The 17182-nt window shown below is 45.7% G+C and overlaps 1 protein-coding gene across 2 annotated transcripts in view; it reads left to right on the forward strand.

Annotated features, from left to right (window-relative positions):
• IFNAR1 (interferon alpha and beta receptor subunit 1) overlaps positions 1-17182 on the forward strand; it is a 116061-nt gene that overhangs the window by 13605 nt on the left and 85274 nt on the right. Inside the window, exons 7-11 of one of the 2 annotated variants that reach the window (XR_011679653.1) lie at positions 1132-1331; positions 1585-1736; positions 2531-2684; positions 4114-4268; positions 5312-6422. Coding sequence is in view for 1 of the 2 variants with exons in the window: in XM_071430055.1 (XP_071286156.1) it covers positions 1132-1331; positions 1585-1736; positions 2531-2684; positions 4114-4268; positions 5312-5542 (892 nt within the window). In the remaining variant the exon portion in view is untranslated. Of the gene's footprint in view, positions 1-1131; positions 1332-1584; positions 1737-2530; positions 2685-4113; positions 4269-5311; positions 6911-17182 lie in introns of those variants that run through there. The other variant, XM_071430055.1, reaches the window with a different exon arrangement.

Consider the following 17182-nt stretch of genomic DNA (forward strand, 5'->3'; position numbering starts at 1 on the left):
AGAAATGGTGTGTCACATCAAAGAAATGGTGTGTCACATAAAGAAAATGGTGTGTCACATCAAAGAAATGGTGTGTCCCATAAAGAAATGGTGTGTCCCATAAAGAAATGGTGTGTCCCATAAAGAAATGGTGTGTCCCATAAAGAAAATGGTGTGTCACATAAAGAAATGGTGTGGCCCATAAAGAAATGGTGTGTCACATAAAGAAAATGGTGTGTCCCATCAAAGAAATGGTGTGGCCCATAAAGAAATGGTGTGTCACATCAAAGAAAATGGTGTATCCCATAAAAGAAATGGTGTGTCACATAAATGGTGTGTCCCATCAAAGAAATGGTGTGTCACATCAAAGAAATGGTGTGTCACATAAAGAAATGGTGTGTCCCATAAAGAAATGGTGTGTCCCATAAAGAAATGGTGTGTCCCATAAAGAAATGGTGTGTCCCATAAAAGAAAGTGTTGTGCCCCATAAAGAAAATGTTGTGCCCCATAATGAAAACATTGTGTCACATAAAAAACCCATCAAGTCATATAAAAACCCCCTCATGCTATGTGAAATAACCCTTGTATCACATCAAACCCCATCCTATCACACACAAAACCACTGTATCACTAAAGAAAACTAGATAAAAATCATATTGCATCAAAAAATAAGGAATGCCATAAAAGCCCCATCATATCCCATCAAATCCCATTGAATCACATCCATAAAATCCCATTAGGAAGCAGCTCTATAAACCTGTATCTCAATCTCCAGCTGCTGCATAAATATTATGGCCAGCACCTAACAGAAGAGGAGGGACCCCCTGGCATTCCTTGGGAATTCTTTGGCATGGCAGGAAATCCATGGACTGCACAGAGCTACGTGAGAACTTCTCATTTGGATTTTCAGAACCTGCCCACCCCACATTTCATTTCTCTGCTGAGCCTTGGTTAAAGCCCTAATTTGTATTCCCTGGCCCTTTTATCTTCATTGTTCCACTCAGAAATGTCTCATATTAAAATGCTGGTTTTTTTTATTTTATTACTAGAAGCCTTTTTGCCCAAAACTGAGCCAAGTGCAGCACAAACAAATACAATTTTCTTGAGGAGCTTAGGGAGCTGACATGAAAACTCTTGAATTCTCTGTTGCAGTGGCTACGTGAAGAATCTCCCTGATGATTACTCAAACAAGTGGCACAATGTCCCCAGGTGTGAGAACATCACCAGCACCTGGTGCAACTTGTCCTCCATCATCACCAGCACTGGATTTTATTACCTGCGAGTGCAGGCCAGGGGGGGACACAACGAATCCTGCTTCTCCAGGGATGTCAAAGTGGATCCTCTGAAAACAAGTAAGGAAATGCTCTCCTGAAATGCTCATTGCTCAGCAAACTCCTGCCAAATGTCTTTATGAGCTGACAGGAGGGGGCACTTCACAAGAATATAGTGAAATTAATTCAAATGTTTCTCAGGATTTGATATTCTGAATAAAACTATGAAATTATACTTCTAACTCTGTTTCTTCAAGATTATAATGGATTTCACTGGCAGTCTTTGAAGCAATGTTTTTAGTTGGATTTTTATTATTTATTTTATTGTTTTCAGATGGAATTGGCCCTCCTGGTGTAAGGCTGGACCTCAGTGACACTTTGCTCCACATCATTATTTCTCCTCCAGGAGATGAGGATGAAGCCATGAGGGACCATTATGACTTGACCTACAGGATCCTGTACTGGAAGAATTCCTCAGATATGAAGGTGTGAACAAATTACAAACAATATAAGATTCATTCTGACTTAAATCCTGAGTTTCCATTCTCCCTGAGGAGCTCCTTTCCAAAAGAGGCACATTTGTGGTATATCAGCCTTTAAAAAAATCAGTTTATTGGGTTTTCTAATGAAAGATTCTATCAAAAACCTGAGCACTGTGACTTTTATCACCCAGTGGTTGAGATTTTTATGTAACTCTCTTAGAAATATGATCACTGTGATTGTTATCTCCCAGTGATGGGGTAAAATCTCCATTTCCATGGATGAGTCTGTGTGCAATGGGATGGAAAAAGCTCCTCAAACACTGAAGTCCTGCATCCTTTAGCTCACATTTTAATGGATCTTTCCATGTTCTTTAAATGCTTCTTAGGGTAAAATATTTCACAGTAATTGGTAAAAAGGGGGGCAGAGGAGAAGGAAGCAAACTGCAGCAGGAAGGAGTTTCCTGGAAACTGGGACATTTCAGAATGGGGAAAGCCCTTGGTTCTTGCCCAGGAAGTGTTTGCTGAGTTCTGCTTAGGAGCTAAGGGGGGTGGTTTATTTATTTTACTGAATCTGGGTGCCCAGGGAGGTGGTGGAGTTCCTGGAAATGTTCCAGAGGCACCTGGATGTGGGACTGCATGAGCTGGAAAGTCTCTCCAGCCCTGCAGATGTGGGGTTGCAGCAATGTGTGACATTTCACAGAATCACTCCTCCATCAGAGGCTGCAGCTCTCACCTCTTTGAGCCTCCTGTGCTGCCCATGGGCTCTGATCCCTCCTCTTCCCTGATTTGCTTTTCCAGGAGGAGGTGAAGCAGAAGGAGGTGAAGCAGACCATAGCCACAGTCCCTGATGTGTCCCCCTCCAGCCTGTACTGTGTCCAGGTGCAGGCCTTCTCCGAGCCCTACAACAAGAGCAGTGCCTACAGCCAGCAGCAATGCATCCACACCCCTGCAGGTGGGCACAGCCTGGCAGAAATGCATCCACACCCTCTGCAGCTGCAATTCTCACCCCTTCCCTGGGAACTCAGCACTCCTGCCAGCACTGGCAGCACCTGGCTGGGCAGAGAGCTTCAATTCCCAGCCCCACATCTTGGGAGGGAGCAAGGAATCACTAAATTCCACACTTTCAGGGGTATTTTAGCCTTGAAACTGTCTTAGTCCTTCTGGGAATGGGCCTCCTGTGCTGGAGAGTGAGGAGATAAATCAGATTTGTTAGGGCTGAAAGCTCATCTTGGTGCCAAGGGAGAGTGGGAGGATTGCACTCACACAGAGCACAAGAACAAATCATGGTGAAGGTAATTGGCCACATAAAGTTTTATTAACACTATGAACATTTCTGACTCTTCAAACTGCCTTAAAGCCAAGAAAATGTAATAACAGCAATGCCTGGCTCACATTCAGGATTCATTTATATTGTGGTCCTCACTGCTGTGTCTTATCAAACCTAAAAAAACCAAAAGCTACTTTTTCCTGAATAAGAAAATATTTTAATCTATTTTCCTAGGTATTCCTCTTCCCCTTATCCTGCTACCTCAGTGAATCTCTAAATCCAAGCAGTGCCTTCAAGACAGACCCTGCTCAGACATTTTTATACCCCAGAGTGAAAATCTTCTATTCTTTGATCATGAAATAAGACCTGATCGTGTCCTTTGGATTACTGGGAAAGTGGCTGCTGGTGCCTGTTCATTTCAATATCACCAAACTCCTTTCAGTTTCTTGAGATAATAATGGAATTGTGGAAGGGTTTGGGTGGCAAGGACCTTGAGGATCATTTCATTCCCACCCCTGCCATGGCAGGGACACCTCCCACTGTCCCCAGTGCCCAGCCTGGCCTTGGGCACTGCCAGGGATCCAGGGGCAGCCCCAGCTGCTCTGGGCACCCTGTGCCAGGGCCTGCCCACCCTGCCAGGGAACAATTCCTCATTGCCAAGATGCCACCCAGCCCTGCCCTCTGGCACTGGCAGCCATTCCCTGGGTGCTGTCCCTGCAGGCCTTGTCCCCAGTCCCTCTGCAGCTCTCCTGGAGCCCCTGCAGGCCCTGCCAGGGGCTCTGAGCTCTCCCTGGAGCTGCTCCTCTCCAGGTGAGCCCCCCCAGCTGGTGCTGGGGTGATGGAGGGACTGGAGCACCTTGGAGGTCTCTTCCCACCTTGGTGATTCTGATTTTCTATTGGAAAATATTTTGTGGCTTCTTCAAGCAAAATTATCTCAGACACTGGCACGGCATCGCTTTTCCCTGGTGCCCATGGCTGTGGAAGTGTTGGGGAATGTTTCCATGATGTGGAAATGTTGAATTATTTGATAAATTCTGCAGAATATTTAGAGCTGTGCTTTAATTTCTGTTGGTTGTAAATACCTCGACTACATGGTTTTTATTCCCAATTTTAGGTACATCTTTAGCTCTGATGATTTCTGGGATTTTCGTGGCTGCCCTGCTGGTTGTCCTGCTGTTGGCCACTTCTCTTATTTTTGTGTTCTACCAAGCCTACAACAAAATCAAATACGTGTTCTTCCCCTCCTGCCAGCCCCCCCTGAACATCGAGGTGAGCTCTGACTTCTCACACCTTCTTTGTAGGAAAATGAACTTTAAATATCATGGAAAAAAAGATGTTTATGTGTTATGGCTCAGCCAGGGTTCATTTCAGAGGTTTTATCAGAGGTCTCCAGAGCTTTGTCCAGTGTCCAGCCTGGCACAGGTGCTGCTTAGCAGGGATCCTGTTCTGGAATGAGAAGGGCAACGCTCAAGTGTGTCTTGAAACCTCTGTACCTGGATTTTCTTTTCATTCTTGTGTGGCCTTCTCAGGCTCTAATCCATGAAATGTTGCAATTCTCTGGTGATTGACAATTGAGAGCAGGAAAAGGGATGAGATAAAATGTTGGAGTCACCCCTTAGTGATGGATTCAGTGAATGCAGCTGGGAGGTGGGAGCTGGGCTCTGCTCCCAGGGCACAGGGACAGGAGCAGAGGGAACGGCCTCAGGCTGGGCCAGGGCAGGCTCAGCTTGGACAGCAGCAGCAATTTGCCCATGGCAAGGGAGCTCAGGCCTTGGCAGGGGCTGCCCAGGGAGCTTTGCAGTGCCCAGCCCTGCAGGTGTCCCCTGCAGGTGGCACTGAGTGCTCTGGGCTGGGGACAAGGTGCCCATGGGGCACAGCTGGCACTGCATGGGCTGCCAGGGCTGGGCCTGCCCCAGGGATTTGGGGATTCTGTGAACTAAAACTTCATCCTAAATCTGAGCTGGTCACCCTAGGGAAACAAGGAGTGGGAAACCACACATTGCTGCTCAACTTGAGCATGGTTTGGGTTGGAGGGACCTCAGAGCCCACCCAGTGCCACCCCTGCCATGGCAGGGACACCTCCCAGTGTCCCCAGTGCCCAGCCTGGCCTTGGGCACTGCCAGGGATGCAGGGGCAGCCCCAGCTGCTCTGGGCACCCTGTGCCAGGGCCTGCCCACCCTCACAGTAAAGAATCTGATAAATAACATTTGTGTGATTGTGGTGTTTAGCAGAATTAGTATTTAATTATTTAAATCAGTCTATAATTATTACTTATGGATGTTCATCTCTTCCCCTTCTGCTTCTGTCCTCAGGGATTTAGAGCACAGCCCTTCAGCAGCCCTTACTTGTCAGCTGCCACAGAGGAATCAGTGGAAAATTGCTGTGTGATTGAGTCCATGATCACAGAGGAGGGAAATCAGATTGTTTTCACAGACTACAACCATTCCACACAGAGCAGTCGAGACTCAGGGAATTATTCCAATGATGACAACACTTCTGGGAGCAAAGGATCCAAAGAAACACTGGAAAAGGAAATCGTGTAACTTTGGGAAATCAAAATTCCTTTGTGGGATTGTCAACTTCACAGACACTTCAAACCTCTTTGTGATGGGAGTCCCAGCCTGAGGGGACACTGTGATCTTTGGGATCCTGAGGGGACACTGTGACCTTTGGGATCCTGAGGGGACACTGTGACCTTTGGGATCCCATGGGGACACTGTGACCTTTGGGATCCTCAGGGGACACTGTGACCTTTGGGATCCTCAGGGGACACTGTGACCTTTGGGATCCTGAGGGGACACTGTGACCTTTGGGATCCCATGGGGACACTGTGACCTTTGGGATCCTATGGGGACACTGTGACCTTTGGGATCCCATGGGGACACTGTGACCTTTGGGATCCTCAGGGGACACTGTGACCTTTGGGATCCCATGGGGACACTGTGACCTTTGGGATTGCTGGGTTTGGGTTCCAGAGCTGCCCTTGCTGGGGGAGCTGCTCAGGCCTGGCTGGGAATGGCCCCAGTGTCCCCACCCCACCCAGGGCTGTCCCTCTGACCAGGAGCAGCTTTAGGCACTTCTGTACTTGAAGCTGTGAGCTGAGCACTCCCTGCCTGCTCCAGCAGAGTTCTGTGTGGGGTCACTCCCACAGTGTTTACACAGCCACAGGAATCCATGCTGGACACAATCCTGTGGGATTGCCACTGCCAGCCCCTGCCTGGCCCAGCAGGTCCAGAGCTAAAGGTGCCAAGGGAGCAAGAGGAGCAGCAGTGAGGAGGCTGGGGTTCCTCACAGGGTTCCTCACAGGGTTCCTCAGGGGATTCCTCATGGGATTCCTCACAGGATTCTTCATGGATGTGTCTGGGAATGTTCCCAGTGCTTGTTCCATGTCTCGCTCCCCATCCCTGGAATGTCCCAGGCCAGGTTGGAGCAGCCTGGGACAGTGGGAGGTGTCCCTGCCATGGCAGGGGTGGGTTGGGATGGACTTTGAGGTCTCTCCAAACTCATGCTGGAATTAGCAGGACCCTGGTGAATTTAGGAGATGCCTTTAGCAGAGGGCTGAGCTTGGCACTCAGAGCTTTCCCTGTTTTGCCAACAGACTTTTCTTTGGACAATCAGGATGTGCTGCAGTAGCATTTCAGTTTTCATATTCCATGTTTTCCATGTTGACTCCACTGTCTTCCAGTGCCCTTTTTTTTTAAAGTCTCTTATTTTTTTATGAAGAAACTGCTTTGGAGTCAGCTGGGTTTGAGCATCCTATGGACTGCTGTTGTTTGTTCTCTCTTCTCCGGGAACTCTTGGTGTTTATGTATCTTTTTTTTTTTTAACTTTGAAGATACTACCTAATTTTATAAATTTCCTATCCCTGTGTTCATTGAAGAACATAATAAATTTTGCACATTTGCTTCTTATCCCTCTCTTGGTTCTGTGTGTTTTTGGTGTAGTGACATGGAAGTTGCCCTGTGGATACTTGGGAAGTTCCCATGAGGAGCTTTCTGAAAAACCCAATGTGAAGGGTAGAATGGAATATCCCATATAAATTACACAGAAATGGAATTAATGGCATCATTTGGACAAAAGTTAATTCATGGGAAGGATTTCACTGCCAGATTTTAAGCAAAGCACCCAGTGAATGTTCCTGAAAGAGGCAGGATAATTCACAGGCAGCCCCATTTTCCTCTGGAGTGCAGAACCACATGGATCATAATTAATGGATATTTATAGTTATTATTATTGGATTTTGTGCTCTAAGTGTGCTTACAGAAAATCTTGTACCAGCTCTTTCCAGTGGGGCCAGAAGCAGCAAAACCAGAATAGTGAGATGGAAAAACTCCTTGATTCAATGGGTATTTAAATATCTAATATTAATATAAAATAATAGTAATAATAATAGTAGTAGTAGTAGTAGAAAATTTGGTTTTTTACTTATTTATTTTAGTATCAAATATTTAAACTGGAAAGTTAAGTTCCTAAATGCCCAAGTCAGCCTCATTCTGATTTTTCAGATGTATCCAGAAATACTGGGAAAAGGATTTGACCAGAATTTTACAGGTCACAGACCTCTTCATCTCGGAGTCCAAAGGAAGTGTAATTACATGGATTTGGTCAGTTCCAAGGTATTTCTGAGGAATGTGGCCCTTGGGGGGCTTTCCCTCTCCTTGTTCAGGGTATTCCCAACAAGATGAGCTTGGAGGTCTTTCCCAGCCTGAGCAATCCCATCATTCTGTGATTCTCTGCACTGAATTCATGCTGGTAATGTTGGAATCCTGGCAAATGCCCTGGGGAAAGCTGGATTGCTCTGTGGGTGTTGGAATTACAGGGAAATGCCTCAAGGTGGGTGTTAGTGAAACCAGAACCACTTCACCCATGTTGATTTTGTGGGATAAATTCAATATCAGCTCCCAGTGCCAGGGAGGAGAGGGTGATGGGGCAGAAGTTTTGTGTCCTGGCATTGAGCTTGTGAGAAGCAAGACTCACTCCTTACAATGTTTTAAAGTTTAGTAAGGGATAGAAGGGACTGTTACAGCCCTGGGAGCTTGGCAGAGGCACATCACTTAGTTCAGAATATTTTCCTGATACCCTTTTTCACTGCATTGGTCAGGTGCATGTTCATGAGGATTATGCACATTCAAACATCCCTTTGGGTCTGCACCTTCTGGGAATTCTTTTGCTTGGTCTGACTCCTGGCCCATCTTCTTGAAGTGCTGCAGGTGAAATTTGTCTGGTTTATGTTCCCACAAGACTCCTGTTCCTTGGTTTGGCAGTTCTTGATAACCAAAGGTCGGTGGTAAATCCTTCCTTGCATTCTTGTTTATTTTCTCTCAATGTCATTTATACAGACAAGGTTCTCCACGAGTCCATGAGATCCACATTAGCTCTTCCCAGATTGTCTGAGTTATTCTCACCATTGGCACTGAGTTACACAAATAAAAGCATTTAACATCACAATCATTTGAATATTTAGTGAAAACATAAATGTGGAATTTTCTGGGTTGTTTATTTTTGTTAGGGTTGGGATTAAACATATGAGATGGTATTTTTGTTTGGATTTAGATGTTTATTGGTTTTATCTATATTATAGTTTTATAAACTGTGAGTCCTATAGTACATTATTTTAGTAAACTAAAAATGGAGTTGCATCTCTATAAGATTTTTTAAGGATAAACTGTCCAATAAAGAAATGACACCTAAATTATATTTAACTTTTAACTAACTACTTGTGGTCTGCAATGTGGACTTTATTTAATTACTTTTAAAATTACTTTTAGTTCATTCTTTTTATTAATTAAATTTGTATTTAATTTATTTAAATTAATTGTTGTATTTTATTTTATTCATTTTTATTTTATTTATTTTTATTTTATTACTTTTTTATTTCATTAAATATCACCCAAACCCGTGGAGAAGAAGGTGAAGAAGAAGGACAAGTCTCTGCTCTAAAACTTCTATCTTATTTTATACATATTATTATACTTTAAAACTTTAAACTCCGAGTTTTCTACTGTATGCTATTACACACTTCTATTTAAACTACACACTTACAATCTTAATTGTCTCATTCAGTTTTGGAAGCTTTCTCCACAGCCTCAGGTCAAATGTAGTGGTTTTTTGGGGTCAGTGCCTGGCAGCACAGAAAGTCTGAAATTCTCAGTATCCAGGGTTCCAACATCTAAACTATAATATATATTTGTCACACCAAAATAGACAAGCTACACAGGGCCAGATGATAAATGATATATATTAAAGCAGTCCAAAGTGATCACAAACTCTACTGTATCAAAATAATTGTATTATTATTATTATTATTATTATTATTATTATTATTATTAATATTAATAATAATAATAATAATAATAATAATAATAATAATAATAATAATAATAATAATAATAATAATTCAAAAGCCAATACATGACAGAGAAAGCCAACAACTGCAGAGTTATTTAGAATGAGCTGAGGGACTCCAGCAGCTGAGGAGGATTTTCAATGGCTGGTCCCAGGGCTGGGACTTTCCCATGACTTCTGCCTTTGGAATGGATCCTGGCATTGGCCTGAATTATTGTTAGGGCTTATTTGTTTAGATTTTGTTAGAGTTTATTTATTTATTATTAGGATTTATTTATAATTGGTTATGGTTTTATTTATTTATTATTAGGTTTTTTATTTATTTATAATGTATTAGGGTTTATTTGTTATTGGGTTTTATGTATTTATAATTGATTAGCCTTAATTTATTTATTAGGATTTATTTATTTCTTTGTAATTGATTAGGTATTATTTATTTATTATTTGGGGGTTATTTATTTCTTTGTAATTTATTAGGTGTTATTTATTTATTATTTGGGGGTTATTTATTTATTTGCAATTGAATAGGCTTTATTTATTTTCTTATTAGGTTTTACTTGTTTATTATTTTATAATTGATTAGGACTTGCTTACTTATTAGGATTGATTTATTTATAACTTATTAGGGTTTCTTTACTTATTATTAGGCTTTACTTATTTAGAACTGATTAGGTTTCATTTATTATTTTTATTTATTTAGAATTGATTACTGTTTAACCTAATTTGTTGATTAGGTTTTATTTGCTTATAATTGGTTAGGTTCTATTTATTTATTATTAGGATTTAGTTATTTAGAATTGATTCGGTTTTATTTATTGTTAGTTTTAAACATTTGTTTCTTTAGAATTGATTGGGGTTTGTTTATTTATTTTTATGGGGGTTTTGTTTATGATTGGTTAGGTTTTATTTCTTTATTATTAGGTTTCATTTATTTATTTAGAATTGATTATGTTTTGTTTTATATATCAATTTTATTTATTTAGAATTGACTAGGTTTTATTCTTCTATTATTGCAGTTTTTTATTAGTTCAGAGCCATATTCTTGATGGGGAATCCCAGGTAAGAAATAGATACATTTAAAAATAGATAAATGAATAGATAAATAATAGATAAATAGATAAATAATAGATAAATAAAATTGTATTAGAGAGGTCAGTGTGTGGTGAATCCAGGTGGGATTGGGTGGTGAATCCAGGTGGGGATTGGGTGGTGAATCCATGTGGGAATTGTGTGGTGAATCCAGGTGGGATTGGGTGGTGAATCCAGGTGGGTTTGGGTGGTGAATCCAGGTGGGATTGGGTGGTGAATCCAGGTGGGATTGGGTGGTGAATTCAGATGGGGATTGGGTGGTGAATCCAGGTGGGTTTGGGTGGTGAATCCAGGGGGGTTTGGGTGGTGAATCCATGTGGGATTGGGTGGTGAATCCAGGTGGGATTGGGTGGTGAATCCAGGTGGGATTGGGTGGTGAACCCAGGTGGGTTTGGGTGGTGAATCCAGGTGGGAATTGGGTGGTGAATCCAGGTGGGATTGGGTGGTGAATCCATGTGGGATTGGGTGGTGAATCCATGTGGGATTGGGTGGTGAATCCGTCTGGGATTGGGTGGTGAATCCAGGTGGGGTTTGGGTGGTGAATCCAGGTGGGATTGGGTGGTGAATCCAGGTGGGAATTGGGTGGTGAATCCAGGTGGGTTTGGGTGGTGAATCCAGGTGGGTTTGGGTGGTGAATCCAGGTGGGATTGGGTGGTGAATCCAGGTGGGATTGGGTGGTGAATTCATGTGGGATTGGGTGGTGAATCCAGGTGGGATTGGGTGGTGAATCCAGGTGGGATTGGGTGGTGAATTCATGTGGGATTGGGTGGTGAATCCAGGTGAGTTTGGGTGGTGAATCCATGTGGGTTTGGGTGGTGAATCCATGTGGGATTGGGTGGTGAATCCAGGTGGGATTGGGTGGCTGTTTTCTCAGTGGTGTTGAACCATCCCAGCACCACGGTAATCCACCTGTAATTGGTGGTTAGACCTCAATAAAAGCAACACATGATGTGGTTAATGTGGCAGAGAACCAAAGAAACTCAGGCTGGACCTGAGTTTCATGGGGACTCTTGGAAAACCATTTTTAACATTCAATTTTTATTTTAAAAAAAATTTAATTTAAAAAAATTAAATTAGTTCTATTGTAATTGTTATTAGTTTTCTCTTTCCTGCAGTTCCTGGGGGAAGTCCCAGAAATCCCATCATTAGCACCAAATCCAGCCCTGTTGCCTTGGGGATGCCTTTTCCCTGAGGCAGCAAAACCAAAACATTTCCTGAACAAAAAGGTGTCAGTGGCAGCTCTGCTTGGCTTTAGAGCTTTATCTCCCTTCCCTTCAGGGTGGATTCATCTCCATCCAGGTATTTTTTGGGAAAGGTGAGGGAGTTCCAGGCACACCTGTGCTGGTACCTGAGGCTTTGAGCTCCATTTGGCAAGAGCAAATCAAAAACCAGATCCATTAAAGTGTCTGAAAAAGTGATTCCACTTTAGCATCCCTGGAGCTAAAACCCACCCAGGAACTCTTCTGACTGGAAAGCTGAACAATCTGGGCTACCTTGGCAGTTTGGGGGCATTTTGGGGGTACCTTTAGAGCCCCTTTTAGCTTGTGCTGGCATTGGGGCTGTGAATGTATAACTGGGATATAAATCCCAACTGCCCTTCACACAGCCCAGATCCCCAGCCCAGCTGGGCTGGCACATCCCTGCAGTGCTGGCTTGGCTCTTTTCCCTGGAAAATCTCTTCTTTTCCCAAGAAAATCTCTTCTTTCCTCTGGAAATTCTCTTCTTTCCCCTTGAAAATCTTTTTTCCCCTAGAAAAACTAATCTTTCCCCTAAGAAATCTCTTATTTTCTCTGGAAATCTCTTCTTTGCCCTGGAAAATCTCTTCTTTCACCTACAAAATCTCTTCTTGCCCCTGAAAATATCTCTTCTTTGCCCTGGAAAAGCTCTTCCTTCCCCTGCTTGTCACCCCCACTATGTCTGGACTTGTTTGTAAAAGCAGGAGTGTTCACCTCCTCTCACTTCTGCTGAGTTCCTTCACTGAGTCACAGTGAATTTTTCACTCTTTCCCAGCAAAATGCCCTTTTGTGGGTGTTGGGGTTTTCACAAGGCCCTTGGTGGCCTCCTGGAGGCCCTTTCCCTTCCCTTCCCTTCCCTTCCCTTCCCTTCCCTTCCCTTCCCTTCCCTTCCCACCTTTCCCCCATCCCTGCCTTTCTCACAGGGGAGGTTCAGATCAGAGACTGGAAACAGTTTTTCCCTGCCCGAGTGGTGACACTGGAATGAGTTTCCCAGGGTCTGGTGGAGTTTCTGGGAGTGTCCCAGAGGTGTCTGGCTGTGCCCTTGGGGACAGGTTTGGGGTGATGCTGGGGTGACTCTGGGGCTGTGAGTTTTCTGTTACCAGAGCCAAGGTGCCTTAGGCTGTGTTCCTTAAATTCATGTTTTCATTTCCTACACATCACCTTGAAAACTCTTCCACCAAAAACTGATCCATGAGGGATCCTCGTCCAGAGGGGACCACGGAGCTGCCCCAGGGCTGGAGCCCCTCTGGATCCAGGCTGGGAGAGCTGGGGGTGCTCACCTGGAGAGGAGCAGCTGCAGGGAGAGCTCAGAGCCCCTGGCAGGGCCTGCAGGGGCTCCAGGAGAGCTGCAGAGGGACTGGGGACAAGGCCTGCAGGGACAGCACCCAGGGAATGGCTGCCAGTGCCAGAGGGCAGGGCTGGGTGGGATCTTGGCCATGAGGAATTGTTCCCTGGCAGGGTGGGCAGGCCCTGGCACAGGGTGCCCAGAGCAGCTGGGGCTGCCCCTGCATCCCTGGCAGTGCCCAAGGCCAGGCTGGGCACTGGGGACAGTGGGAGGTGTCCCTGCCATGGCAGGGGTGGCACTGGGTGGATTTGGGGTCCCTCCCAGCCCAACCCCGTCTGGGATTCTGGGATTTCCCCTAAATGTCACCATTTGAGGAACTGACTTTCCTTGGCCACTGTGATCTTTTTGCTCCTACAGCTCTTTGCCGCCCCCAGTGTCGTGCCCAGACACCCAAAACTCAGGGTGAGTTTCACACCCAAGACAAGGCTGTTCTCGGAAGGGCTGACCAGGCAGACAAGTCCATTCCTGGCAGACTGGGGTGTTTATCTCTCACATGAGTAGAGCTCTGCTTACTGGGCTCAGGGAAGCTGCTCTCATCAGGCCTGACTGCACTTCCTCTGTCTCCCAGAGACTCGATTTCATCACTGATTTACTGTAAGTGAATCACTAAACTTTTTTTTTTTTTTTTTTTTTTTTTTTTTTTTTTTTTTTTTTTTTTTTTTTGCTTTAACACCACTGCTTTTTACTTTAACACAATTTTTCTTTTTACTTTGAGCCTCACACCATGGTGAAATGCACACACACAATGGGCCCAAAGGCTCTGGGAAAGCCTGGCCCAGCTCTGAATTCAGCAGCAAACCCAAAATCCTGCTCTGGGTCAGAACACAGAACATTCCACACAGCCCAGGGAGGGAGGAGCTGCTGTTTTCTTCCTGATCTCTTTGTGACCTCTCCCTTTTACAGGCACAAGCTGTGTCACCTGAGCCTGGGGAAATCACAGAATCCCAGGCTGGGTTGGGCTGGAAAGGACCTTAAAAATCATCCATAAATCCTCAAATCTCTTCCCAGGGTGATGTAATTTCCTTTAACCCTCTGTAGGTGAGACACCAAAGGGGCTCCAGGAGAGGGGCTGGGGACAAGGCCTGTAGGGACAGCACACAGGGAATGGCTCCCACTGCCAGAGGGCAGGGTAGGACTGGAAATTTGGACCAAAATTGAGTTGGAGATGCCTCTTTACACATCTAGATAATTTCCCATCTACCTCCAAGAGTTCCCAGCTGGCACATGAGGGTCCAGACCACCCCCAAACATCAGCAGAGCCCCCACAGCAGAGTTTGCAGTGAGAGGGTTTGTGGCTGACCAGACCAATGTGGGTTTTCTCTAAGAATTATTTTCCTTTTCGTGTCAGACCACTATCAAACAACTCAATTTTGTTTCTCTTCCAGGAAGAAGGTTAAAAAACCAAGCAGCAAATACCAGGAGTGGCAAGGAATGAGGTCAGAGTTTGAAGAGGTTTTGCTATAGTAAGTCTGGAATTTGTTTAAGGCTTTCTGAAGTGTGATTTGAGTAGGACAGGGGATCCTTCCTGCTTTCCTTTCTTGTTTCAGTTTCCTGAGTTACCTTTGCATGAATAGAGGGACAATTGAGGAACACAATGCAGGGGCTGATTTCTCTCCCAGACCACTGTGGTCCTAAAATTGTTCACATTCTGATCACTGCCTGATATGGAACTGCCCCTGGGTCTGGCAATGGATTCATTTCCCCTCTCTGTGTGTGATTTTTGCGTCCCTTCCTTATCTTTTTGTAGATTCAATTTTTTTTTTCAGGATTCTGTGCCAGAAATTTGGCTGCAGGAAAATCACAGGATCATTTATCCCTCACTGTCTGATTTGACATTGACTTTGCTTCCCTCTCCCTAGGCTCAAAAACAAGAAAGCCAACACACAAAATTATCCCTAAACTCCTGTAGGTTCTGCAGATTTCCTGAATTATTGATATTATTTTCTTTTTGATTGGATGTTGCATTAAACCCGGCTCTCTCTCCCCTCTGTCTTCATTAAATCACTTTATTCTCCTTAAGCTCCCAGTTTTAATAAATCATCCCTCATCAGCTGGTGGTGGAAACCACTTCTTCCATTAACCTTTTGTCACTTGGACCTCCCTCCTCCCAGAGGGGGCTCAGGAGAGTCATTTCTTAGGCTTTGCCTTATCAGGAGGCTCCAGATAAGACAGAGCTGGGCTGAAAGCTCTGCCTGGGCTGAAACCAAAACCCTGCCCAAGTTCCCCCTCTGCCCTGGCAAAGGGCAAGCAGACGTGACAAGTTCTGGGATTTCTGTGCTCAAACGTGTCCTTTAGCAGAAGGGAGGAGGGGAACCCCGCTGCATAAGTCACAAGCCGAGTTTCCCCAATTTCGAGTTCCTCCACGCTTCTTTCATCGATCAAAGCCTCATTAATGAAGGCGTCCCTCTAATCAAAGTGCCCTCTGCGGGCTCTGTTTTGCTGTTCCATGTTCCTATTTAGAAACGGCGGCGCTGTCACAGCCTGTCCCTGTCCCTGAGTCACCCTGAGTCACCCTGCCCTGCCCTGGGGCCGGGGGTTACGGGATCCCTGTAATGTGTCAGGGATATAAATAATGTAAATAATCCCCGTGTCAGCGCAGGAGGCTCCAGGGAAAGGCTCAGCGGAGCCCTGGGGCGGTGTCACCTTCCCGCAGGGTCCGGGGCAGCTCGGGGCAGGCAGGCTCCGACTGGTTTTGTGCTCCTTTCTGGCCTTCATCCTTCGTGCCGGGCTAGAGGCTGTGAGATCCTCACCTGTTTTATCGCTGCCTCGCCCTGCACACGCCCCGAGAGCCCGGGGCCAAGGGACAGGCAGAAATCTTCCCCCGGATGGAGAAAGAACTGAGCTGCAGCGAAAGCGGCAGCGAAATCCAGTGATCGATGCGCCGGGAACCCGAGCTGCCAGCGCTGCCCCTGGGCTCCTGCCGCTCCTCTCCGCTCGGAAACGCCGCGGCAGCGGTGCCAGCTCTGCGCAGGGACCCCGCAGGCACCCGAACACCATCTGCGTTTGTTAGAGGCGTTTGGAGCACCCTTAACTATAGCGGATGTTTTTGCCCCCGAAGAAGGAGGAAGAATGAGGAGGACTCCATCTTATCAGAAGGCAAATTGATTACTTTATTATTCTATCTTATTCTATACTGTATTATATTACATCTAAACTGAATCTGCCAAGCACTCAGCTGCTCACGCTGCCCAGCATTTTGTGCCTGTCACCCAACAGTCCCGACACACACACACACACACCCCTGGCCCTGACAGGCCAAGGAAACAAAGCACCATCACTTTGGGTGAACAATCTCCATATTGCATTCTGCTTTGGCACAAACACAGGCACAGCAAATGAGATAAGAATTGGTTTTCCTTTCTCTGAGGTTCAGAGAATACGAAGCCCAGAAATATTCCTGGGAAGAACTGTGCCTTGCTTTTCTCTGGGAAGAGAAATGTGGCAACACCTAACCTTGCTTGGTTCCTTTGGTGAGCAGTCCTGCCAGTCCTGCTGACACAATAGTACCACTATTAATAATGATAATGATAATAACATTTCCTCTCTGAAGTGTTTAAGAAGCATATTTCCCCTCTGAAGTGTTTAAGAGAGAGTATTTCGGCTGTGTTCAGGACACACATGAAATACCCCTCTGCTTCAGCTGCTTTTAACCAAAGCAGTGTTTTCAGTCACAACCTGCTGTGACTGGTGTCAGCTGGAGGTGTGCAGTGTCACCAGGGGCTGCAGGTGTGCAGTCAGTGTCACCACGGGCTGCAGGTGTGTGGTTACTGTCACCAGGGGCTGTAGGGTGTGTATCAGTGTCACCAGGGGCTGCTATTGTGCCCAGTGCAGCCGGAGAAACCCGGGGCGAGATGTCCTCACATCAACCACAGGGACAGGCAAAGGGGCAGGGGCCGTGGCAGGGGCAAGAATAGCGATAGGGAATGGATGGGGATGGGGATAGGGGCCGGGAAGGGAGGCGGGGGCAGGAAAGGACGGGGCAGGTACTCGGACAGGACAGGAGAAGGGGCCGGAGCCGAGACAGAGACAAGGACAGGGGCAGGAGAAGGGGCAGGACCGGGCCATGACCCGGGGCAGCGCTGCCCTCCCCGGCCCTCCCGGCCGATCCCGGAGCCTGCCGGGCCCTCGGGCGGGGCCGGGCCGGGCTCAGCCCCCGGGGGCGGTGACAG

The sequence above is a fragment of the Agelaius tricolor genome, unplaced genomic scaffold (genome assembly GCF_023055355.1).
Source record: "Agelaius tricolor isolate 1412-34295 unplaced genomic scaffold, bAgeTri1.0.p SCAF_7, whole genome shotgun sequence".
NCBI classification, from domain to species: Eukaryota; Metazoa; Chordata; class Aves; order Passeriformes; family Icteridae; genus Agelaius; species Agelaius tricolor.